Source organism: Hylobates moloch, unplaced genomic scaffold (genome assembly GCF_009828535.3).
Source record: "Hylobates moloch isolate HMO894 unplaced genomic scaffold, HMol_V3 SCAFFOLD_17, whole genome shotgun sequence".
NCBI lineage: Eukaryota > Metazoa > Chordata > Mammalia > Primates > Hylobatidae > Hylobates > Hylobates moloch.
In genome coordinates this window covers 68,024,249-68,051,127 of record NW_026652292.1, presented here as the reverse complement: position 1 = coordinate 68,051,127, position 26,879 = coordinate 68,024,249, and the positions used below count along the sequence as shown (strand labels likewise).

Here is a 26,879-nt window from a genome sequence, read left to right as displayed (position 1 = left end):
TGAGCAGATTTGGATTTTAGAACATGAGTTCTGGGAGTAGCTGGCCTAGAGAGAATGTGGAGGCAGAAAGATCCATGGCAACACTCTTGCAAGACTCTAGCAACATTGCAGGGGACCAGCAAGGCTGTCGGAACGTCCTTCCAGACTTTCCATAAGGAATATTAGAGGAAGAGACATTTCAAGATTATAAAACTATGCTTAAACTGCATCTTGCTAAGGTTTATGAAATATTCAGAGGAGCCTGTGCAATTGTTTATGTAACATCTACAAGTGGGGAAAGAGTCCAGGCAAGTCATTCCAAGGATCTTGTTCAAGGCATAGGTGCGGAGAGAAGGGAGGGGATAGAAAGGCTTAAGGCGTAGGACCCACAGGACTTGACAAGGATTGGGTGTGATGATAGGGCAGGATTGTGACTAGGCGTGAGGATGGGAAGGCTGGGAGAAGAGACTATGATCAAGGATGACACTTCCATTTCTAGCTTTTGTAAGGTGGGGACAGAGTGCAGCATCATTTAGGGGGTAGGAGGAGTCAAGCATGGAGAGCAAGATTGAGGCCCTTTGTCAGTGGCCAACCTCTTGGTCATGACTTGCAACTGAATGTAAACATTCAGGTTCTGAGTGACCCTTAGTCATCAAAGAGGCAACATACCATACGAGAGGCAGTATTAGCTTAGTGGTTAAGGGTGGGGTCATTAGAGCCACATTACCTGGGTTTGAATCCCAGATCTGCTACTTGTTAGCTATGCAACTTTGGGAAAGTGATTTACCTTCTCTGTGCCTCAGTTGTCTCGTTTGTAAATAGAGATGATAATAGCACCTACATGGTAAAGTGGTTATGAGGATTAAAATAGTAAATGTAAACTTCTTAGATAGTATCTTGACTAGAGCAAGTGCTCCACAAAGCTAGCCATTATTGTTTTTTAAAAAAGAGCTCTGGGCTGGGCACGGTGGCTCACACCTGTAATCCTAGCACTTTGGGAGGTGGAGGCGAGTGGATCACCTGAGCTCAGGAGTTCGCGACTAGCCTGAGCAACACAGTGAAACCCCATCTTTACTAAAATACAAAAAATTAGCCGGGTGTGGTGGCATGCACCTGTAATTCCAGCTAGTCGGGAGGCTGAGACAGGAGAATTGCTTGAACCTGGGAGGCGGAGGTTGCAGTGAGCTGAGATCACGCCAATGCACTCCAGCCCGGGCGACAGGGTGAGATTCCATCTCAAAAAAAAACAAGAAAGAAAAAAAAGAGCTCTAAGGCACATTCACAGACATAGGTCAGGGCCCAGGCTTCCCTGACCTGTGTTATTCAAAAGAATAACTGGGCCTGTAATCCCAGCACCTTGGGAGGCCAAGGCAGGCAGATCATGAGGTCAAGAGACTGAGACCATCCTGGCCAACATGGTGAAACTCCATCTCTACTAAAAATACAAAAATTAGCCAGACATGGTGGCAGGCACCTGTAATCCCAGCTACTCAGGAGGCTGAGACAGGAGAATCGCTTGAACACAGGAGGCGGAGGTTGCAGTGAGCCGAGATTGCGCCACTGCACTCCAGTCGGGCAACAGAGCGAGAAAAAACAATAACTGGGCTGGTCTCATACATGTATATGAGGCCACCTTAAGCTCTGCAGTGAGGAGTGGTCCAGGTACAACATGAAGACTGGTAGTGTATCTTCAACAGGGTGAGAGGAAGAGATGGAGGGAGGGAGAAGTGAAGGAGGAGGGAGTAAGGGAAAGGCAGAAGGAAGGGAGGACAGCAGGGAAGAAAGGAGGAAGGATAGAGAAAGGCTTCTTTGCTGTGCAGCCCCGCCTTGGTCTGGGCCAGAACAGAAGCCTCTATCCCAGAACTTTTCACCAAGACCCACCTCTAGACCCTGAAATATCAAGTCTAAGGAATGACATGATTATTTTTAAAAATAATAATTTTAGAAATAGAAGGAGTTAGAGAAAACATCACACCTGTGTACTTATCACTCAGCTAAAGAAATAACATGTCACAAATACAGCTGCAGCCCCTTACAGTTGCTCCCCTCTAGAGATAACCACTGGTCCAATTTGATTCTATCGTCCTCATGCCTTGTTTAGATTGACTTCTTGGATATTCCTAAACAATTGATACTGTTTTGCACGTGGCCTCTGTGTTCTTAAAAATTCCCCAGAGGTTGTGATGTACAGCCAGGGCTGAGGAACTGGTTTCATGGGTTCCTGAAGCAGGTGGGAGACACAGGTCTCATGTGGAAGGTTTGAGGGAGGACAGGGGAAGGAAGGAAAGTTATTGACATTTTTTTGGTTTAAGCAGGCTCAGAAATGGCTCTTAGGATTCTGTTTTCTAGCCTTTTCTACTAGTTCTTTGATACTTTTAGGGGCCCAAGAAAATGTGTTAGTTTCTTTTAAAATCAGAAAAAAAGTATAGTCTGGATGATATTCATCTTTCTACCAATGCAGTCATAAAATATAAATTTTTAATATTTTTTAATGAAGGAAGGGCCTAGAAAGGCAAAATTGCTAAGAGCCCACAAAGGGGCGAATGTAGCCCTGGGGAAGGAAAGGCAGGGGAACTGCAGGCTATCCACTTGTGCCTTCATGAAGCCACAGAACCAACACCAGCGGCCTCCTGTGTCCTTCTCTTATTTGAGACATTAAAAGCCTCTTTGTTTAAGCATCTCTAATCTGGCTCTCTGTTACTTGCAGCTAAATGCATGCCCCTGAGACAGCCTGCCTGTCTGGCTGAGTGTCCGTTTCTGTCTTCCAAAATTCTTGGCTTCTCAGTTAGGCAGAAGCTCCCAGGGACCAGAAACAGCACCGCAAGGCTTGCATTTGTTCGGGGCTCACCTCGAGCAGAGAATTCTGGAGCTTCACATTGAGGGCTGATTTCTCTTCTTCCAGCTGCTTTATCTCCTTTTCTGATTTCTTCCTCACTTCCTCCAACTGTGCTTCTACTTCCTAAATGATGATTGGAAGAGTTAACCATACAAGGCACGAAAACAGGACACTTAATGTTTTCACACCCTGCCTTATTCCCAGAGATCAAAGAAGCTTATGAGTGTCATACAATACTGCAAATAAACATAAATTAGACATACACGAGAAGGTAAAAAAAAAAACACGTGTTAACGTCACACCACAAAGCCTGATATATATAGGGGTGGGGTGGGGCAAATTGTTGTCTTTAAGTTTTCTAGTGTCAAATAAAAAAATGCTCATTACTAACAAAATTCTCAGTGTCACATTCATTACTATCAAACTTGTCAGTGTCACATAAGTAAAAAAGCCAACTACATTTTCAGATGCAGGGAAATAGGAAAAGCAGTACAAAATTTCTTCTCAACAGCATCCATACGTGAGTCAAAATGATGTGGTTGGCTGGGTATGGTGGCTCACGCCTGTAATCCCAGCACTTTGGGAGGCCGAGGCAAGTGGATTGCTTGAGCCCAGGAGTTCGAGGCCAGCCCAGGCAACATAGTGAGACAGTGTCTCTATTTTAAAAATAAATACATAACTAAAATAAAATAAACGATGGGATTCCCAGGGCCTATTGCTCCATGGTCCCTCACCACAGCCCATGAGCCTCAGTGCAAAGCAGATCCAGATGAAGGAACATTCTGGGGACTACATGAGTGGTGCAGTTACGTTCCAGCTGTGTCATCTTGACCACATTTCCTACATTTCCTAACCTCTCAGTGACTCACTGTGCTACTCACTTGCTGCCTGCCACTCCAGGTACATAGTAAAGGATTGGTAGATGACAAGCACTAATATTATTCTCATAAAGGGGCCGGGCGCGGTGGCTCACGCCTGTAATCCCAGCACTTTGGGAGGCCGAGGCGGGCGGATCACGAGGTCAGGAGATCGAGACCATCCTGGCTAACATGGTGAAACCCTGTCTCCATTAAAAATACAAAAAATTAGCCGGGTGTGGTGGCGGGTGCCTGTAATCCCAGCTACTCGGGAGGCTGAGGCAGGAGAATGGCGTGAATCCAGGAGGCGGAGCTTACAGTGAGCCGAGATGGCGCCACTACACTCCAGCCTGGGTGACAGAGCAAGACTCCATCTCAAAAAAAAAAAAAAAAAATTGTCATAGAGACCTAGGCTTTCTGTTCTAGCTTAATTTCGATGGAAATTGTGCAAGTATCTAGAGGAGTGAATGAGATAGTCTGTTCCTCTTAGCTGAACTTTAGGTAGACATTGTGTCATTCATTCAACAAATATTTATTGAGATCTACTATGTGCCAGGCACTGTTCTCAGAGCTGGGGAGATAAAAGGGAGAATTCCTACACACCAGGAGCTGACATTTGAGTGAGAAAGACAGGCAGCAATCAAAGTCCATGAGCAAATAAGACGGCAAACACTAGGTTAGATGGAGAAATAATAAAGCCGGGAGGGGGCTCTGCAGTGTTGGGGAGGGGCTGAAATGTTAGATAACTTGGCCAGAGAAGTGCTCCAGAAAGTGACTTTGGAGTAAAATCCTGTAATAAGTGAGGGAGTTCACCAAGGAGATGTCTGGGTGTGAGGTTTCCAGGACCTGCAAAGGCCCTGGCATGTTCTAAGGACAGAGAGGAGCCGCCGTGGCTGGACTAGATGAGGTCTGAGGAGCACCATCTGAGGCCTCAAGCATCAAAGTAAGACTTACCAGTGAGGTGAAGGCCACTTAACTCTTGGTCAGAGGAGTGACGTGGTTGCAATTATATTTGGATAAGCTGGCTACTGTTTTTCTGTTTTTTTTTTTTTTTTTGAGACAGGGTCTCACTCTGTCACCCAGTTGGAGTACAATAGCACAATCACAGCTCATTGCAGCCTTGACCACCTGGGCTCAAGCAATCCTCCTACCTCAGCCTCCGAAGTAGCTGAGACTACAGGCGCATGCCACCATGCCCAGTTAATGAAAAAAATTTTTTTTTTTAGAGATGGGGTCTTGCTATGTTGCCCAGGCTGGTCTCAAACTCCTAAACTCCAGCGATCCTCTCACTTCCACCTCTCAAAGTGCTAGGATTACATGCATGAGCCACCATGCCCAGCTTCACTACTGGTTTCCGTCTTGAGTACAGACTGATGTGGGTGGAGGGGTGGGGTGAGAGCAGTGGCAGGCAGGCCTGGGAGGAGGCTGTGGTGGTGACTGAGGTAAGAGTGATGGTGGCTGGGCCTGTGGCGGCAGTGCAGCTGGGAGGAGGGGCAGAACTTGGGATATATGTGGAATGTTGACTGACAGGACTCACTGAAAGGAGAGGTCAGGATGACACCAGGAGAGAATGGTGCCACCATGAACTGAGGTGGGGAAGACAGGAGTGGATTCAGAGACCATCTAAGGAGCTTGTCTGCACGTGTCAAGTTTGATACATCTGTTAGATGTCTAATTAGATAGACAGAGGGTCTGGAATTCAGGGGAGGGTTGTGGGTTGGAGTATGCATTTGGGAGCCATCAGCATACAGAATGCATAGAGGCATGCATTTGAATGAGAAAAACTAGGGAGAGAACATGAGGAAAATATAAGACATTAAAGAACCAAGCCCTCGGACACTCCAAAATTTCCTGTGAATTAGCGGTTACAATATCCAGCAGGTATTTGTAGAGCAGCTCTCCTAGGCTGTCAGTTGATTATAGACCTGTAGATCTAATGGACATGATAACAGTAGCTGACATTTGCCAAGTACATGCCATTTGCTGGCACTTTACACAGACCATCTCTCTGGTCTTTGTGAAAGCACTATGACTTAGGTACTACCACTAAGGCTTATTGTAAAGATAAAGAAATGAAACTTAAAGAGGTTAAATGTCTTGCCCAGGGTCAAGATTTGAACTCAGGAAAGCCTGACTGGTTGACTGTGCTTCTTCCCCACCTTTTTAAGGAAAATTTAGTTCCTAGTACAGAAAAACGCTTGAGTGTGTGAGTACAGAGGTTGTCATGTATCAGACAACAGCATCACTAGGCTGAGCAGAGAAGACTTGTAGGAAAACCCATGTTTAAGCTGGACTGGAAGGATCATTAAGAACCGGACAGGACCAGGCAGGTAAATGTGGGAGCAGGGAGAAAGTACTCTTCATCAAGGTAAAGAACCTGGAATGAAAGATGAACTAAAAGGCTGGAACTGTTGAGTGTGGCTCACGCCTATAATCCCAACACTTTGGGAGAATGAGGCAGGAGAATTGTTTGAAGCCAGGAGTTTGAGACTAGCCTTGGCAACACAGCGAGACGCTATCTCTATGAAATTTTTTAAAAATTAGCTGGGCTTGTTGGCATGCACCTGTTGTTTTAGCTACTCAGGGGGCCGAGGCAGGAGGATCACTTGAGCCGAGGAGTTTGAGGCTACAGTGAGCCATGATCGCATCACTGTATTCCAGCCTGGGTATCAAAGCAAGACCTTGTCTCTAAATGAATGAATGAATGAATGAATGAACGAATAAATAAATAAATAGTAAAAGGCTGGAGGGCAGAGTTGGACAGGGGAGAGGTGTGGGATGAGGTAGGAGAGAGCAGTCAGGAGTCTACCTCTGTAGGGTCTTAAAAACCATGTTAAGGAATTGGAACTATTTAACACATTATAACGATGATAGGGAGTGTTTGGAAAGTTTGAAACCAAGGTTGAATTTCCAGAAGGTTCCACTGCAATGAAGATTAGATTACATGAAGTGGGGAGACTGGAGGCAGGGAAATCATCGCACAGTCCATCATGAAACGGAGGTTGACTGGATCAGCATGGTACCACTGAGGAGAGAGGGAAGTGGAGGAATTCCACAGTCATTGAAGGAGCAGAATTAATACATTTGATGGATGATTGAATGTGAGTGGTGAGAAAGGGATCATGTTTGACTCCTGGGTTTCCAAGTTGAACATCTGAAAAGATACTGCTGCTGATCACCTGCATGACACCTTTATACTTTCTGTGGAGCCAAGCCCAGCCTAGGCCAGTGACTCTGGGGAGGCCCTTAGCATTTTTCCTGGGGTCAGTCACTTAGAAGAAAAAAAAACCTGGATATTTAGCATGTGTATAGTCTCTGTTCAGTAAATCTATGATCCCCTTTTGCAGGGCTTGTTGTTTTTGAGAGCTCATTTTCTAAACACAGTATGTAAATTCTCCTTTGGTTTCAAACAAGTTCAGGTAACTTAAGCAATCATCAGCAGCAAGGCCATTCCTTCAACAAAAATTCATTATCTTTACTTCATTAATTAGCTTCTCATCCATAGAAGCTTTTATTGAACAGAAGTTTTGTTTAACATGCTTTAATAAAGAAGACACTCACCAACACTGCCAAGATGTGTTCACTGTAACAGCACAGTGACAATCACCTGTGATAATAATTTTTAGCATAAAGCAATGGCTATTTCTAATTTTACGTAGCTTAACTTCCCAGTCTACAAGTGATTAATCATAGCTTCAGCTGTAACCTTGACAAATGAACCTAATGTGAAAAAAAATTCCCCCACAGATGGAAATAATCAATTTCAGCAGTAATTTTTGGCATTAGTGAGCTTCATGTTGGGTGCAAAATAATGTGGTTTACTTTCAGAAAACAAACAGTTCTGGGTCACTGGAGAACACAGATTTGAAAGAAGCATGCCCAGTCCAGCTCAGCCCAAAGTGACCTTGAAGATTTCAACAGGAAAATTCCCTTAACTCAGGTAAAGAGGAAAAAAAAAAAAAAACAAAGACAAGGACATTGAGAAAAAAGGAGACCAATGCTCTCAGATATTTAAACTGCTTCATCCCAAACCTGGAAGACTGTTTCATGGGCCATTAATTTATAGAATTCACAGAGCATTTTCACGAACTCTATTCTCACTGAACTTTCAGATACCCAGGAAAACAGGTTTTATGGCACCCATTTTACACAGAGGAAATCCCACTGCTGAGACAAGACGTAGATACAGGACTCACACTCATTTTCTGTTTCTTTGTCCGGATTGTCTACAATTACAGGTAATTAAGGAAAAGAGATGTAAAAGTGCCACTGTAAGGGAACAACAACTGAGCAATCACAGAAAATTGCCATGTAGAGATTTCAGTTGGTGTTTTAAGAGAAAACTTGTTAACTTTTTTCAAAAAGAAAAGTTAATTATTTGGTATATATTTAAAGTTCATGATGCAGCTGAAAGAGTCAACCAGTACAAGGCCTTAAATAATCACTCAGAACCAGTCATTAGCAATAATACCAACACTGATGCTAATCAATACATGGGAGACCCCCTGAAGCATCCCAACTCTGTAGTAGGACTTAACTAGAACTAGAGAAAGTTCTACTCTAGACTCATCCTAACAAAGCTTAAAAATAAATCTGGAGAATTGAAAATGTTAGCCGGGTGCGGTGGCCCACACTTGTAATCCCAGCACTTTGGGAGGCCGAGGCGGGCAGATCACAAGGTCAGGAGATCCAGACCACGGTGAAACCCCGTCTCTACTAAAAATACAAAAAATTAGCCGGGCGTGGTGGCGGGCGCCTGTAGTCCCAGCTACTCGGAGAGGCTGAGGCAGGAGAATGGCATGAACCCGGGAGGCGGAGCTTGCAGTGAGCCAAGATTGCGCCACTGCACTCCAGCCTGGGCAACAGAGCGAGACTCTGTCTCAAAAAAAAAAGAAAATGTTATATTATGTATAATTTATCGTAATAAAAATGTCTCACACAATGAAGCTGATTCACAAGTAATTTAACTGCCTGTCAAAACAAAATTCAGCAAAAAGGACAATAAAATCCAGACGTTTAACAACTTAACATTCTCAATGTCCAGCATTCAATAAAAAATTACTAAATAGGCAAAGAAGCAGAAAAATATGTCTCATAAAGAGCAGAACCACCAGTCAATAAAAAAGACCCAAAAGTGACAGAGATGATAATGTTAAAGGAACAATTATAAATATATTCAATAATTTAAAGGAAAACATGAAAATAATGAGGAGGGAGAAGAAAACTGTAAAGAAGAACAGAATGGAATTTCTAAGGCTAAAAATTATAATATCTAAAGTGAGAAATGTACTAAATGGGTTTTTAAAAAGTTTAGATGGTACAGAAAGAAAGATGAGTAAACTTGAAGACACAGCAAGAGAAATTATCCAAACTGAAACGGAGAGACAAGGAATCTGAAAATGAAGAGAACCTCAATGACTTGTGGGACAATATTAGAAGAGAAGCAAGAGCGGGAAAAAAAATGGAAGAAATAATGGCCGTAAAATTTCCAAATTTCATGAAAATTGTAAACCCATAGATTCAATGAGCCTATAACAAAAACATGAAGAAAATCACATGATGGCATATCATAATCAAATTGTTGAAAACTAGTGATAAAGAGAAAATCTTGAAAGCAGTCGATAAGAAGAAATATACTATACACAAGGAAAAGAAGATAAATGTGTCTGTTAACTTTTCATTAGAATAAAATGCAAACCAAAAGATACTGAATGACATCTTTAAAGTGTTGAAAGAAAAAACAACTGTCAACCTAGAATTCTATATCCAGTAAAAATATCTAACAAAAATGAAGGCAAAGTAGAGAAAGAAAATATGTCGTGAGTAGGAGTTGACACACGCTACAAAAAATGTTACAGGAAGTTCTTTAGGCTAAAGAAAAATGATACTATACAGGCACTTGAAGCCACCAAAGGAATGAAGACTGCAGAAATGGCAAACAAATGGGAAAATGACCCTTTTTTCTCATTAAATTTTTTTCTCTAAAATATGGTTGTCTGTTTAAACAAATATAAAAGCAATGTACTGTGGGATTTATAGCATGTGTAGAATAAAATACAATATATAACAACCATTGTATAAAGAACACAAAGGGTGAAATGAAAATGTATTATCATGAGGTTTGTATGTGTGAAGTAATGTATTTCAAGACAGACCAATAAATTTAAAGGTGCATATTCCAAATTCTAGAGTAACCACTAGCTCGCCACTTTGCCAAAAGAGAGCATACCTAATAAATCAAAGGTGGAGCTAGAAAATGGAATACCCCCAAAATACTCAATGTATCAAATTAAACGGAAAAACAGGGTGGGGAACAGATGTGACAAGTAGGAAATACAAGACGGTACACTTAATGATAATTATATTAAATGTGAACGGTCTAAATGTCCCCTAAAAGGCAGAGATTGTCAATCTGTATAAAAAAGGATCCAAGTATACCACAAAAGCACTTTTAATAGAAAGACACAGGTTAAAGGACAGATTAAAATAGACCTAGATACACTAACCGTAAACATGCTGGAATATACATATATTATCAGACAAAGCAGACTTCAGGACAAATAATATTTCATAAATAATAAGAGTCAATTCATCAAGAAGACACAAGAATCCTAAATGTACATGCACAAACAAAAAGATTTCAATTTACATGAAACAAAAACTGAGAACAAAAAGGAGACATAGACAAAGATACAATTTTGACTTGAGATTTCAATCTTCCTCTCTCAATGATCAACAGAACAAGTAGAGAAAAATCAGTAAGGACATAATAGACTTGAACAATACTATCAACAAACTTGACCTAATTAGCTTTTATAGAACACTCCACCCAACAGCAGCAGATTCAGATTCTTTTCAAGCACACATGAACCATTCATCTAGACAGACCACATTTGGGCCAAAAACAAGCTGAACAAATTTCAAAGGAATAAAATGACAGAATCTATTATCTAACCACAGGGGAATCAAATTAGAAATCAATAATGAAATGATATCTAGAAATGTCCCAAATAGTTGGAAATTGAACAATATACTTCTAAATAACCAGGGGTATTTTGGGAATCGATAGAAATATGAAAAAAAAAATCTGAGATTTTGGTGGTAGTAGCAAATAATAAAATTTGAGAAAATGTCATTAATATTTGTTATTTAAAATTAGAAAACAGAGGCCATAATGGTTCGAGGTGACGTATTTAAGACTTGACAGTGAGACTGCTCTCCCCAGGCACAGTACTTATTACACACTGACTTGACTCTGGTTGTTTGACTAGATCTTGTCCTCCCTACCAGACTGTTTGTTCCCTGAAGACATGGCCGATTCCTGTATTCCTGCATTGCTCGAAACATAAATATGCATTCAGTCAATGGTAAATAAACAGTAGATGGACAATGGCAGAGTGAGGACCCAAATGTTAGTATCTACGGCCCAGGGCAATGTATATTCTTTTATACACATAGACTGGTACAGAGCAAGAATTACTGGCTATGGAGTTAGGCAAGCCTGATTCATATCCAACTTCAGTTGTGTTCTACTCAAGTTACTTAATTTCCCAAGTTCCTTGTCTATGAAATGGAAAAACAACAACAGAGCTGAGGTCAGGATCTGAATGCTGAGTGGAGAGTTGTCATTCCTTTTGGCTGCCAAAGATCTAGCCTCCCTTCCATTTGGATGTTTGAGAACTCTCCATCTGATGGCCAAAGCCCTCCTCTTATCATAGACCTGGAAAACACCAGACTGCCTGCAACTTGAGCATAGGCACATGACTGAAGCTCCCCAGTCAGGCGCACCTATCCTGGATTTCAAATCACAGGCCATGATGTGGACAGTGGGAGGCACACAGAACTTGGCACCTGCTGCAGAGGCAGCAGGGCCAGCTGTTCTAGAGCTGTACTGACCAACTGAGCTCTCTGTGATGATGGAATGTTCTACAGTGTGACGTAGCTAATGTGCAGAAATCCCTCAGACCTGTGCTGGCCAATAGGGTAGCCACTGGCCACATATGACTAGGGAGCACTTGAAATGCGGCTAGTGCCACCGATGAATGGAAATTTAAATTTTATTTGATTGTAATTAATTCAAATTTAAGTAACCACACATGTCTAGTGGCTCCCATATTAGATAGCTCAGTCAGTTCTCCAGGCAAAGCCCAGGGCCCAGTGTTGGTGGCGTCGGCTGTGTAAGCTGCAGGTCCAGGTTCAGAGGTGGCAGCATAGGTGTTCTAATCTGTTTTGCAATAGATTTGGGACATTATTCCTGGCTAGGTAGCTGCCAAGCCCAGTTCCCTGGTCTTTCATTACGCTTTGTTAAATTTCTTTTCTATCTAAACTCCCAGGTGGGTTTGTGATTCTTGTCACCAAGAATCCTAAGTGATACAACTAAGAATTGCAGGAGTGATTAGCACAGCTCAGGAGGTGCTGAATACATCATCTGCATCCCTTCCCTAGGAGTCAGCATATGCAAATGCTAATTATAGGATGTGTACTGTGCTGTCCGTCAAGATTCAGTGACAGTATCATCTAATCTGGGGTCAAGGAAGGCATCAAGGCCTCCAGGTCAGCTCCAGCCCACCTCCTATAGTGTGTTCTTTAGGTTAGGGTAGCACTCAGGATACAGAATATACCTGCAGACAGGGGCTCAAAGAAATAGTGCACTCCTAACTCTAAAGGGGAAAATGGTATCTATTTTTAGTCCATAAACCCTAGATTGGAGGCCTCTTTAAGCTTTCACCTTTCCCAATCTGCATGGCCTAATTTAAATTCTCAGTTCTTGGAAATGAACAAAATGTAAAACCAAAAAAACAAGTAAGTGCAATTTATTGCAACATGATTCATATCCCAGATGGACTCATGCCCCCTATTAAGGCTGAAGTGAGATTTACACATTCAGAGTCAGGTGTGGCTGACAGGTTACCAGGGCAACCTGTAGCTCTGTAAGAGCCCCTGCGGACCCTCCTGCCGCTTGTGGCCAGGGATGGAAAGAGTGTCCATCTGTTTGTCTGAGGATTAGATTTGTGCAACCAGTTGCAGCTCATGGGGAGAAAAAATGCTTTCAATACAGCTGCCTACCCAGTGTGAAGGTGGGGAAGCCACGGGCTCTGGAGTCAGGATATCAGATTTGAATTGCAGCTCCACCGCTTAGCTGTGTGTCTAGATATATAATATCTTTGAGCTTCAGTCTCCTCAACTCTAAATGGGGATATGAACATTTTGTAATATTGTTGGAAAGATTAAATGTGTTCTAAAGTATAAGGTACTTTATAAAGTATACTGGTCATGAAATAATATTATCACACATCATGTTACCCAATGCACATGGAAATTAACAATGAGAGCTGGGCATGGTGGTGCACGCCTATAATCCCAGCACTTTGGGAGGCTAAGGTGGGAGGATCCCTTGAGTCCAGGAGTTCAAGACCAGCTGGGCAACACAGTGAGATCCCCATCTCTACAGAATAATTTAAAAATTAGCCAGGCATGGTAGCATGCACCTGCAACCCCAGTTACTCAGGAGACTGAGGTAGGAGGATCCCTTGAGCCCAGGAGGTTGAGGCTGCAGTGAGCCATGATCACACCAATGCACTCCAGCCTGGGCAAGAGAGAGAGACCCTGTCTCAAAAAAACAAAAACAAAAACAAAAAAAAGAAATTAACAATACCTACCATATCTTGAACTTTCATTACATGCTTTGCACTAAGGGTTTATATATACTATAATACCATAATTAATTTATATAATAAGCCCTTGAAGTATTTAGCCCTATTTTAGAAATCGGGCTTTAGGCCAGGCACAGTGGCTCACGCCTGTAATCCCAGCACTTTGGGAGGCCAAGGAGGGCAGATCACGAGGTCAAGAGATCGAGACCAACCTGGCCAACATGGTGAAACCCCGTCTCTACTAAAAATACAAAAATTAGCTGGGTGTGGTGGCATATGCCTGTGGTCCCAGCTACTTGGGAGGCTGAGGCAGGAGAATTGCTTGAACCTGGCAGGTGGAGGTTGCAGTGAGCTGAGATTGCGCCACTGCACTCCAGCCTGGTGACAGACCAAGACTCCGTCTCAAAAAAAAAAAAAAAGAAAAAAAAAAAAAAGAAATCAGGCTTCAGAGAGCTTGTGTCAGGGTTAAGACTTAGATCCAAGACTAGTCTTGATCTTTCACGAGTTCATTTAACACATAATCTTGAGTATTTACTACTCGTAACCCCCACACAACAGTGTATGCCCCAGTGATACAGGATTATCTTTCAGTGGACACTCAAAGCTGGTACTGCAGAATCTTGGGCTATAAAGAGGCCTCCTTGTAATAATTAAACAAAGCATTCCACCTACGTTCACCATGATATTGCTTCATACTTCATTCTTTTCTGAAATCTTCACATATGTTACTTACTTATTCCAGCAAACCCAAGAGATGAGGCTTCGCATGCCTTGCCAGCAGAAAGCCACCCCGTTTGGAGGGAGAGTGGAACAGCGCACAGAGACAGAATTTCCCCTCACTTTGGCACGCTGCTCATTAATCACCTGCATCAACCTGCTGCCCACGTGTCCTAGGCACTAGGATACGCCTGTGTCTTCACGTGGTTCCTCATTAAATCCTTGCAGCTACTCTACAAGGTGCTATTATTATCATCCTCCATTTTACAAATTAGGATCCTGAGGCACGTGGAATTTCCCTCTGTAGGGGCCCAGGTTAAATCACTTGAAGTGTGGTGATAGAATGGGGAATTGGATCCAGGAAGTCCTCCAGGCCTGCATTTTTGGTTCATGGTATTTCTCTGTATGTTTTTGCAGAGTAAGTAGAGTTGAATTTCCCTAAGTTCACCACTCATGACACGATTCCACCCCATGTCAATGACTCCAGGCCTATAGGGGTGTCCCCTTGTCTCCTCCAAAAGACCCTGAACTTCCTTTGGAGAAGGCATAGGGAGCTTTGCTATCTATCATAACTGTATGTTTCATTTGTGTGTATTCAGAGAATAAGCTTACATTTGTACAGAGCAGGAGCTCAGTAAATGTTTAAGGAAGAAAAGAAGGAACAAAAAAGGAAAGAAAAGAGGTGGCAGAAAGAAAAAAGAACCAGAACAGTCTCTATGGAAGTAGGTCTCACCTTCTGCAGTTTCTTTCTTTCAGCCTCCACGGATGAGCGAACGGATTTGATTTCCACAGTGTGCTTCTTTACCAAGTCTTCCAGTCGCTTCACTAGCTGGTCTTTGAGATGTTTCTTCTCGTCTTCTGTCTGATGTTTGATTTTACGAAGGTCTTCTTCATACTGTTGCTTCATATATTCTGTGTCAGCACTTGCCTCTTTCTTGGTCTATAAAAAGAAAAGGGACCTTGTAAAACCACTGGGGAGGGGTGAGGAGCAGGGAATCACCATTTCCCTTTCATACAACTTTTACAACTTTTATACACTGTTTTTACAGCATGTAGCACAAGGTGCAATCAATTTTACAAGACTATATATTTAATGTTAGTAAAAGTCTCCACCACTGGAAAAGGGCTTTTTGGAATGGTGTATCTATTATCATGAGATCGGATATTTCAGCCCATACTGTGGTAGATTTTAAATAATGCTTTGCTTGTTTTGACTGGGAACATGCAATGAGATCCTAAGCCAGTTTCCAGTTTCCCAGAAGCCGATGATAGAGCATTGGAAGGATTCTGCTACATTCTCAGTCTCCTGGTTTCCAGTGGCATGGAGTAGGCAGTAAGTTGGCTGGAATTCTACTCTAGGAACTACGGGGTCTGCTGATTCCAAGTGGATCCACTATGTTTGGGGACTGGCCTCTACCTGATGCTTATAATAGATAGCAAAGCTCTCTGTGCCTTCTCCATTCCCAGGGCTGGGTCAGACACTACCTGCGTATCTGTGCCTCCTTTCATGCAAGGGCACTCCTTGAGACAGCTTTGATCCTGCTGAGGACGAAGACTGCCGGCTTCCAAGTCATTCTCTTCCCCCAGGACTTCGTTCTCTGAAACTAGCTCAGTCTTCATGGCATCTGCAAGCATACATTTCAGCATTATTTGGAATGCTCTTGGCCATGGCCTCTTGTTCAAGGCTTTCTGCTGTCAGGCCCCTGTTCCGCTTTTCAACCACTTTGTCCAACATCCCCTGTGTAATTCCTGCCCTGTGGTCTGCTGGCCCTGAAGCATGGTCAAAGTAGCAATTCTCGTCTCTTCTCAAGAAGCCTTGTGAGCTTAAATAACTGCCCTGCTCTCCCTTCCTAAATAAGCTCCAAATCTTTTTGACTGCAGTTTCTATAGGTTAAAAAAATTGAGCATGTTTCAAATATATGTTCTTTTAATAGGAATTTAAAGGATGAAACAAAAACAAATATTTAATATAAGCAGAATGACTAAGTTTTCCTCCCATATTCTCTGAAGTACTCATGTCCCATTTTTGAGACCTCTGCTCGAAACCCACAACACCTTTCTTGTTCCTGCAGAACCAGTACCTCCCCTTCTCTGCACCTTTCTGCCCCATGGTGGCGTCTTTCCCATGCACGTTATTCGTCTGCTGCCTGGGCCATGTCTACGATACCAAAGCATGCTGTGGGCTGTAAGGTACGGGCCCATGAGCTCCCTGAAGGCAGCTCCCAAGTTTTGTGCCTTTGTTATATCTCCCAGTGTCAAGAGCTTTCTGTTGAGGGGCCTAGGGGATTAGAATCATGTATTTTTGGATACAAGCAAGAGCTCTGTCACCAACCAGTTGGCTGACCTTGAGCCAGCCACTTATCCTTTCTTGGTCTCATTTCTTCATCTGTAACATGAAAGATTGGCAATACTTTTTGGGCTGGGCGTGGTGGCTAACGCCTGTAATCCCAGCACTTTGGGAGGCCGAGGTTGGAGGATCACTTGAGCCCCAAATTCAAGACAATACTTTGTATTTAATTTTTTTTTTTTTTTTTTTTGAGAGGGAGTTTTGTTGTTATTGCCCAGGCTGGAGTGCAATGGCCCAGTCTCAGCTCACTTCAACCTCTGCCTCCAGGTCTCAAACCAGTCCCCTGCCTCAGCCTCCCAAGTAGCTGGGAGTACAGGCACCCGTCACCGTGCTTGGCTAATTTTCTTGTATTTTTAGTAGAGGCAGGTTTTCACCATGTTTGCCAGGCTGGTCTCGAACTCCTGATCTCAGGTTATCTACCTGCCTCGGCCTCCCAAAGTGCTGGGATTATAAACATGAGCCACCATGCCTGGCCTGTATTTAATTTTTTAATTTTTATTTTTTCATAGAGATGGAGTCTCACTATGTTGCCCAGGCTGGTCTCAAAGTCCTGGGCTGAAGTAGCCCTCCCTCCTCAGCCTCCTAAAGTGTTGGGATTACAGGCATGAGCCACCATCAATCTGCCCAACCAGATTGACAATACTTATCACACAAAATTTTTGGAAAGACTCAATAGCATAATTGTGTTAAATGATGTTAAAAGCATAAATCATTGTGTAAGTGGTGGGGGGTGAAGCGAGTCAGTGCTAAGAATTTCAGGCACTGTGGTGAGCCTGGTGGGGAAATATTTGGGGGCAAGGGGTCCTTTCACATCACACCTTTTAGATGTCCAACCTGAGCCAGCTCCAGGTGAGGCAGCTGTAGGTGTCAGCTCACCTGTACCCTGCAGGGATTGGTCTCACCCACCAGGCAGGTCATATCAAGCAGCCCTGCCCCTCCTCTCTGCTCCCTTAGCAGGCTTAAGGCTGCCAGTAGCACCAGACCAACCTGGCAGCTAACCTTGGGTCTTTTAAGGAAGTCATTCCAGGGCCTCTCACCTGTCTGCTGTGTCCCACGACACTCCTGCAGCATCATTCTGTCTTTGGCAACAGCCAGCTTCTCCCCAAGTTTTTTTGCAGTGCCTTTCAACTCTGAATTCTCCTGTCGAGCCTCCTTAAGCTGCACATCCAGGTCCTAAACAGACAGGAAGGGTCCCATTTCTCTGGTTATAGCTCTGTATAGAGACATCCTGTGTACACAGAAGAGCCATCAGACCTGAAAGGCGGGTATGTGCACAGCAGAAGCCCTGAGGCAGTGGAATTCAGTGGCCCAGAGCTCATCAAATCCCTCCTCATCCTCTGGCCTTCCTTTAGTGAGGATTAAATGAGATAAAGTGGTAAAAAAAAAAAATGCTCAGGAAGTGTTAGAAATGTTAACCGCTGCTACTTGTAGAGATGGGGCTCTGTGCTTTTGTGGGGCTCACATAACTGAATCATCAATGATCCTGCTCTCTATAAACACAAAGTCCTGGGGATTTTAGGTTGCTATGAAACTGACAGGGGCTTTAGAATCAGGCTGACCTGAGTTCAAACACTTATTAGCCATGTGCCAATGTAGGCTAGTCCTTAAGCCTCTCAATTTTGGTTTTAGCTTTTCATCTGTAGAGTGCAGGTTTCCAAATTCTCCAACGTTAGGGACCAAGTCTAACTCACCACCTGTCCCTTGCCCATAGCTCTGGGCCTGGCAGATAGTCAGTGTTCAATAAATATCTGTGGTCGGGGTGCAGTGGCTCAAGTCTGTAATCCCAGCACTTTGGGAGGCTGAAGCAGGCGGATCACCTGAGGTCAGGAGTTGGAGACCAGCCCGGCCAACATGGCGAGACCCCATCTGTACTAAAAATACAAAAATTAGCTGGGTGTGGTGGTGGGTGCCTGTATTCCCAGCTACTAGGGAGGCTGAGGCAGGAGAATTGCTTGAACCTGGGAGGTGGAGGTTTCAGTGAGTTGAGATGGTGCCACTGCACTCCTGCCTGGGTGACAGAGTGAGGCTCCATCTCAAAAATAAACAAACAAAACAAATATATATATATATATATATATATATCGTGTGTTTGTGTGTGGAATGAATGTAGGTGAATTCAATGGAGATAATAGGGCTCACCTCCCTAGAAGGCAAGTGCTTAGCACAGTGCCTGACCTATAGCAGGTTCACAATAAGCAGCCCTGCTGATTTATCCCTTTGGGGTTGTAAGAAGAGATGCTGCTTTACCTGAATCCTCTCCTTCAGCTTCTGGGCGTACTTCTTTAGGTCACTTATCTTGCGGCCTCTGTGCTCCAGGTCTCCTTCCAGCTTCCGGACCTGAGCCTGCAGGGCCGACTCCTGGACCTGGAAGTTCTTGCGGAGGTCCGACTCCTTCTCCTGCCACTGCCACAGGGCCTGGCTCACCGACTGCTGCATGGCCTGCCGGATGGCCTCGTTTTCCCTCTCGTAGGTGGCCTGCAACTCCTCGGCCTTGCGGGCGTAGTCCTTGCTCAGCTGCTGGTTCTCCACTCGCAGCCGCTGCACCTCTAGCAGGACCTCCTGCATCTCCGGCCCCTGGCCTGGCTCTGACTTGGTTTCAGGGCTCTCCTGGGGCAGCCGGCCCCGCGGGGTGGCCTCGTGGCTCGTCAGGTGCTGGAGCCTCCTCTCGTAGTCAGCCTTGAGCTCCAGCATTTCCCTGGAGAGCGTGAGGACTCGCTCGGCGTGCTCCGCCTCCACCCTCAGCTCTCTCTCCTTCGTCTCCAGCCTGCACGAGGCCGACTCAGCCAGCGCCTCTTGCGTCAGCCTCTTCTGCAGCTCCAGGGCGCTCTCCAGGGCCTGGATGCGCTGGAGAAGGGCCTCCTCCTCTGCGCAGCCCTGTTCCTGCAGGAGCCTGGCCTTGGTCTCTGCTACCGCACTCTGGAGCTCCTCCTGGTGCGCTTCCCGCAGCGCCTCCATGCTGGCCTCGGCCTCATCCTGGCGGGTGTTCAGGGCATAAATCACCTGCAGGAAAATCAACAGAGCCCAGTTAGGGTGAGGGGGCTGGGGTGTGGGAGGGCTGAGGGGACACAGCAATATTCTCCTGCATGGCGGTTGATCTGCACAAGTGGCACGTGAGAAGAGGATTTGCGTGCAGGGGATTTATTAGAAACTGTTCCCAGGAGAAGCCAGTGACAGAGCTGGAAAGCGCGACAGGGAAGGACTTGGATTGGGAGCAAAGGGGTGACATTGCCCAAAGGCCCCAGAGAGGGCAGCTTTGGCCCAATTCCGAAGGGGACCTCTGCAGTACGGTGGGAATCCATGGAAGAGTTTTAAAGCAGAGAAGTGATGTCATCTCATTTGTTCAGAAGGAACACTTTGGAATGCAAACCCCCGAACAAAACACTTAGAAAACTGGACAGAGGCTGGGCGCGGTGGCTCACGGCTGTAATCCCAGCACTTTGTGAGGCAGAGGCAGGTGAATCACCTGAGGTCAGGAGTTCGAGACCAGCCTAGCCAACATGGCGATCCGGTCTCTACTGAAAGTACAAAAATTAGCTGAGTGTGGTGGCGCGCCCCTGTAATCCCAGCTACTCGGGAGGCTGAGGCAGGAGACTCACTTGAACCCAGGAGGCAGAGGTTGCAGTGAGCTGAGATCACACCATTGCACTCCAGCCTGGGCAAAAAAGAGTGAAACTCCATCACACACACACACACACACACACACACACACAAAAACCTGGACAGAGCAATATATAAAAAGGCCAGTATGACTTGAAAATCAGCTAATGTAATACCCCACATCAACAGAGTAAAGGACAAAAACCACAGGATTGTCTCAATAGACACAGAAAAAAATATTTGACAAAATTAAACGTCTTTGCATGATAAAAAACACTCAACAAGCGAGGCACAGAAGGGACTCTTTTCAGCCTCATAAGGCACATCTAGGAAAAGTCCCCAGTTAACACCATACTCAATGGTGTAAGACTAAATGCTTCCCTCGTAGGATCAGGAACAAGACAAAGATGTCTGTTCTCCCAGTTTTAACACAAAAGAAAAAAAAAATGCTTTCTTTGCTGTGTGAAGAACTGAATGAAGGAAGACAGGAGCACAGTGAGAAGCCGGGGAATGAAGAATGACTCCTAGGATGTTGGCCTGAGCCACAGGTCGGTGTTTCCTGAAATGGGAAAAACTGTAGGTAGAACAGGTAAGCAGAAGAAAATCGGGAAGTCTAATTTGGACATAGTAAGTTTGATGTGCCTCCGGACATACTAGTGGAGACGGCACCAAGGCATAAACAGAGATAAATGTCCGGCGCTTGGAGGAGGGAGCCTGAGCTACAGATAAGGGGGGTGGAGTCAGGAGATTTTTGTTGCTGTTCGCTTGATGAGAGATTCCAGAACATATTTGTAGGATGATGGAAATGACCCCATGGAGAATCCAGAAGTTGAAGCCAGGCACAGTGGCTCATGCTTGTAATCCCAGCACTTCGGGAGGCTGAGGCAGGAGGATTACTTGAGCATAAGATTTCGAAACCAGCCTGGGCAGCGTAGGGAGACCCTGTCTCTACCAAAAAAAAAAAGCCGGGTGCAGTGGCTCACGCCTGTAATCCCGGCATTTTGGAGGCTGAGGCGGGCGGATCACATGGTCGGGAGTTCGAGACCAGCCTGGCCAATATGGTGAAACCCCGCCTCTACTAAAACTACAAAAATTAGCCGGGCGTGTGGTGGGCGCCTGTGCTTCCAGCTACTGGCGGGGCTGAGGGAGGAGAATTGCTTGAACCCAGGAGGTGGAGGTTGCAGTGAGCAGAGATTGCACCACTGCACTCCAGCCTGGGCGATAGAGCAAGACTTGGTCTCAAAAAAAAAAAAAAAAAAAAAGGCTGGGCGTGGCGACACATGCCTGTCGTCTCAGTTACTTGGGAGGCTGAGGTGGGAGGATCACTTGGGCCGGGGGGGATTGAAGCTACAGTGAGCCATGATCCTGCCACTGCACTCTGGCCTGGGTTTCAAAAACAAAACAAACAGAAATTGAAGCCCCAGGAATAACAGTAGATAATAAAGGGCCAAAATCCCCGAGAACGGTACCACAGAGATTGGTTTTAAGAGCCGTGAGAACACGTCCTCATGGGGATAGGATGGAAGGAAGAGGTGGAGACAGGTGTGTGGCACTTGGGACAGGTGAATGAGGGAGCTCTCACTTTGTAGACATGAGAAGGTAGCTTCTACATTCTCAATGGGATGAGACAAGGTCACTAACAGTGAGCTGAGATGGAGGACAGGAAGAAAGCATAGAGGTGTGAGGTGTGAGAAGTTGTGAACTCATTTTTAGGAAGGGGGAAGCCAGTGGTCTACGTTACAGTGTGGCAACAGAGGCTGTGTTGAGTTACAGTTCTCTCTGCTTTGCCGTGAGATTTTCCTCAGTCAGGTTCATCTGAATGAGTTCAGAGAAGGACAGGAAGGATGGATGGGTTATCTGGAGTTGGACTTTTATTTGGCGGGTGTGACAGAAAGAGAAGACAAGGTATTTTCAAGGGCCAGCAAGCTGGAAAGATGGAGCGGAAGTAGTTTTTTGGTGATGACAAGGTCAAGTGGCAAAGGGAGCATGTGACTGAGGCCAAGTAGAGGAAAAGATCGCTGGAGATAAGGGGGTCAAAGACTGAGAAATCCAGGGCAGGGTGAACCCCACATGAGACGTCCTCACTGAGAACAATGCAAGAGAAGCTGAGCTGGTGTAGAGGCCGTGGGGTCAGATGCCAAACACGACACTGGCTGCCTGGGGCATTTACAATCAGAAAAGTTTTCCTGAAGACTCCCCACCACACCCTTTCACACTGATTTACTTTTAGCCTTTGTGGGTTGCTGGTTTTTCCTTATCCATGAGGCTGTCTATTGAACTAGACTCTAACTTCATTGCCAAGTTCCTACTACTGACTCACCCATGGTTTTCAAACTGCACTCCTTGTAGTCTTGAGTTCTCTGATGGAGGTCAGGGCAACATTGGGGATCCTGGGGGAGGCTGAGCAAGTGGGGACCCCCCCATCAAGCAGGGAAGAGCTTTCACACTCAGCCTTCCCTAGCATAGAGTTTAGAAAACAAAAAAAAGCTTTGTGTGGCTTTAAAAAAAAGTCAAAAACTAGAGGCTTTTATAATTATGAAATAGAAAATAGACCAATCGGGAATAGTATATGAGAGGAAGTTTGGGGTATCACTGTGTGCCTGTGTGTCTATGCATGTGTGTGTTAATTACAAAATCATCATTGAAGGCCAGATGGCACCACTAGAGGTGACATGTGTAACAGATTTAACAACGGTTTACCTGGAGGCTGCAGATGTTGAAGAAAGGGTGAACATATATCCAGGACACAGCCTAAAATCTTATTTTTCATTGTCTCTGTCTGATATAGCTATTAGTTTTTTGTCTGTCTTCCTCACCAGAATGTAAGCTCCAGGAGAGAGAAGGTTGGTCTTCCTTGTTCATTACTCTTCATCCCCATTGCCTGGCTCAAGTGGACACTCTAAAAATTATTATGTGAATGAGTGAATAAAGGAGTCAGAACTCTATCTTGAAGAATGTAACTCAAGGTGTGAGATGAGTTTGATATCTTGTGAAGTCCTGGGAGAATAAGCACTACTTTGAGAACCATGAGGCCAACACTCTGTCACGGACAGCAGAAGGAAGTCCCCTTGTCCTTCCAGGAAGATCCCACAATGAAATGAAGTACTGTCTCCAAAACTCCTCCCTCTCATCACTTGGTGCACAGGATTTGGCCACTTCTGTTAATTTCTGTGACCTCCTAATGACTTCCATCCAAGAATACATCTGGAAGCTGAAACTGGTTTCCCATTGGCTATAATTTATGTTAATAACAAATACCATTTTAATCAAATTTCCTCTGTGCCTAACACAGGGATAGGTGCTATATACACATTCACAATCTTAGAGGATCCTCATGGTAACCCTGCAATTTGGTATTTTTCTGAGCAATTGGGGTTCAGAGAAATTCAGTAACTTTTGCGAAGTCCCAAAGATAAGAAGGTTTGAGTAATGCTGAAGCACACGTTCCATACCTGGTGCCACAACGCATCTCACTGTCTCACTCAGTCATTTATTCATTCACGGATTCACTGCACATCTCAGATGTGGCAGGCTCTGTGCTGGGCACTGGGGTTACATGCTGGCCAATAAGACCACTGAATTTGCAACCTCAGAAATATTATAATTCAGTAGGAGAGTCAGATAAGAAAATGGAAAGTTTCAATGCACTGCGATGAGTGGTACGAGAGGATTCATCACCAGTTACTATGGAAACACAGAGGAAGCGGTCTGGGAGGAAAGAAGACTTCCCAGAAAAAGTGGGCCTTGCCTCCTCATCCTCGGGGTGACCAATCCCCTTTTCCATGTCAAGCTGCACATGGACAGGAACAGTATCACTTCTCTGGGCTGCTCGACAGCACTTGGTATAAAGTGGAGTACACAGTAGGTTCATAGTAAGTATCTGCTATGGGGCTACTATAGGTCATCAAGGATTCACGCTTTCCTTCCACAGCGAAGAGCTGCTGCAGAGCAGCCATTGAGCAGAGGCCCCATTTCCTAGCTTCTTGCATTTAGGTGAGATCCTATGACTGGTGATTGCCAATGGAATTTGGGTAGATGGGGTGATGTGTGTCATCCTGGGGCCAATGTGGGGACATTAAGAAGGGCTCATGTCCTTTCCACAGTTTCTTTTTTCATCTGCCAACTTAATGCAGAGGAGTCACAGGCCTTAGAGGAAGGCAGAGTTCAAGATGGAAGGCATCCGAGCCCTGAAGGACCAGGGAGAAGGCCACCTACTCCCTCAGGAACACTGTCATCAATCTTTACATCAATAACTACCGTGTTGAGCCTCTGACATCTTGGCATTTATCTGTAACAGCATCTATTAGTACCTGTTTGGGGGTCCCTGAGACTAACTCCAGGTTTAACCATTCATTAGAGGACTCAGTATATAGCCATGCTCGGGGCTAGAATTTATGACAGTAAAAGGTACAAAGCAAAATCAGCTAAAAGGAAACGCGCATGGGATGAAATCTGGAGGAAATCTAGGGCCAAGCTTCCAAGGTGCCCACCCAAAATTAACACAAACTCACATTCAGGGTGGGGGTAGCAGAGAGGGTACCACACGGTGGGCTCACAATGTCTAAGGGCACTTTGGCATGTTCACATGGAGCCACAGTGTCTGGCAACCAAAGTCCCCAAATCCAACAAAATGTGGTATCCCTTGGGGACACGAAGAATCTGCCTGAACTGTTCTGTCAGGCTGAAATCTGGTAAATGGTTCCTCCCCTCCCCTTCCCCTCACCTCCCTGCACAGAAGGTTACTCATATATCCTTTCAGGGATAGTGTGTGCATAAACAAGAATGTTATGTTACATACTCCATATCACATATTTTCACCGTCTTTTATACACATACACATTCATCTGCACCTTGATTTTTTTAAACTTCATAATAGATTTTGGAGACCATGCTATTTCTGTACATAAAGAAATTAATGTTGGGGCCAGGCGCAGTGGCTCATGCCTGTAATCCCAGCACTTTGGGACGCCAAGGTGGGCAGATTGCTTGAGGTCAGGAGTTCGAGACCAGCCTAGCCAACATGGTGAAACCCCGTCTCCATTAAAAATTTAAAAATTAGCTGTGCGTGGTGGTGTGCACATGTAATCCCAGCTACTTGGAAGGCTGAGGCAGGAGAATCACTTGAAACTGGGAGGTGGAGGTTGCAGTGAGCCAAGACCGTGCCACTGTCACTCCAGCCTGGGTGACAGAGTGATACTCTGTCTCAAAAAATAAAAATAAAAACAAACAAAAAAAATGAAATTAATGTGGTCAAAAGACACAATTTCAGTTAAAGGAATAAGTTCAAGAGATCTATCGTATAGCACAGTGACTGCAGTTAATAACAACATACTGTATATTTGAAAATTGCTAAGAGAGCAGATTTTAAGTGTTCTCACCACAAAAAATGATAAGCATGTGGGGTAATGCATATGTTAAATAGCCTGATTTAGCCACTCATCACATATGCATACATCAAAACATGCTGGAAACCATAAATATATACAATTTTTGCTTGTCAGTTTAAAAAAAAGAGATTTCTCATTTTAATTTTTGGCTGCTTCATGTGCCATTGTGTAAGCTAGAATTTATTTCTCTGCCTCCTTCTGAGAGCCATTAAGTCGTTTCTGTGGGAGATTATCGACATGTTTCTCATTTCACTGTTATTAAGTAAAATTTTCTTTACTCTTTTTTCCATTTTTGCCAGTAAGCCTGAAGTCTGCTTTTTGCTTATAAATGCAACTAATAAAATTCCAATGCCTGGCCTTAAAAAAACTCATCTTCATAATTAATACAGGAGCCTCAGGAAGAGATGAAAGAGAAAGGAGGACAACATACCTGCCATCTTGTGTCATAAAACTAGCTCAAAGAATGTTGAGAATGCTTGCAAGCATCCAGTGTGTCTTCCTGTGCAATGTGGAGATGTGTGCAAGTGTTCAACGCTGACCATGCAAGGGCACTTCTGGGACTGCTCCCCGGGACATGTGCTCACTCTTACCACATCCTCCCTTTTCTCCACCCTCTCCACTCCCTTCCCCTCATTCTATACTTGTTCTCTGAGCTTGACCCTTTTTCTTCTCCTAGGTTTTTTTGTTTGTTTGTTTTTTGAGAGACAAGGTCTCTCTCTATGGCCCAGGCTGGAGTGCAGTGGTGTTATTGTGGCTCACTGCAGCCTTGACCTCCTGGGCTCAAGTGATCCTCCCACCTCAGCCTCCTGAGTACCTGAGATTACAGATGCATACCACCATGCCTGGATGATTATTTCATTTTTATTTTTTAGAGACAGGGTCTCATTATGTTGCCCAGGTTGGTCTCGAACTCCTGGGCTCAAGTGATCTGCCCGCTTCAGCCTCCAAGAGTGCTGGGATTATAGGTGTAAGTCACTGTGGCCAGCCCTCTCCTAGTTTAACAGTCTCTTTTCATCTTAACATCTGTCCTTTTTCAACCTGTCCCTCATGGTCAATCATTTCAATTACATTCTTGCTGACATCTCCAATCCCCTGCTCAGGTCATCTTTAGCCTTGCATTCTTGGCATTCTCAGTACCAGAGCTTACCCTCCTATTCTATTCTTTCTATTCTATTCTATTCTATTCTATTCTATTCTATTCTATTCTATTCTATTCTATTCTATTCTATTCTATTCTATTCTATTCTATTCTATTCTATTATTGTCTCCCTCTGCCTTCCAGGCTGAAGTGCAGTAGTGCGATCTCGGCTCACTGCAACCTCTGCCTCCTGAGTCCAAGCGAGTCTCCCGCTTCAGTCTGAGTAGCTGGGACTAAAGGCACATGCCACCACACCTGGCTAGTTTTTTGTATTTTTAGTAAAGACGGGGTTTCACCACGTTGGCCAGGCTGGTCTAGATCTCCTGAGCTCAGGTGATCCACCTGCCTCAGCCTCCCAAAGTGCTAGG

The 26,879-nt window shown here is 44.6% G+C and overlaps 2 protein-coding genes across 4 annotated transcripts in view; one reads left to right on the top strand and one right to left on the bottom strand.

Annotated features, from left to right (window-relative positions):
• The window catches only part of FAM184B (family with sequence similarity 184 member B), a 172,879-nt gene that overhangs the window by 71,542 nt on the left and 74,458 nt on the right, over positions 1–26,879 (bottom strand). For all 3 annotated transcript variants that reach the window (XM_058430013.1, XM_058430014.1, XM_032135520.2), the window contains 5 exons: positions 18,637–19,389; positions 17,427–17,562; positions 15,528–15,667; positions 14,776–14,982; positions 2,828–2,938 (listed from right to left, as the gene is read on the bottom strand). In XM_058430013.1, coding sequence (XP_058285996.1) covers positions 2,828–2,938; positions 14,776–14,982; positions 15,528–15,667; positions 17,427–17,562; positions 18,637–19,344 — 1,302 coding nt within the window. In that variant the 5' untranslated portion in view covers positions 19,345–19,389. The remainder of the gene's footprint in view (positions 1–2,827; positions 2,939–14,775; positions 14,983–15,527; positions 15,668–17,426; positions 17,563–18,636; positions 19,390–26,879) is intronic.
• Positions 1–26,879, top strand: part of MED28 (mediator complex subunit 28) — a 125,461-nt gene that overhangs the window by 86,230 nt on the left and 12,352 nt on the right. The window lies entirely within an intron of this gene.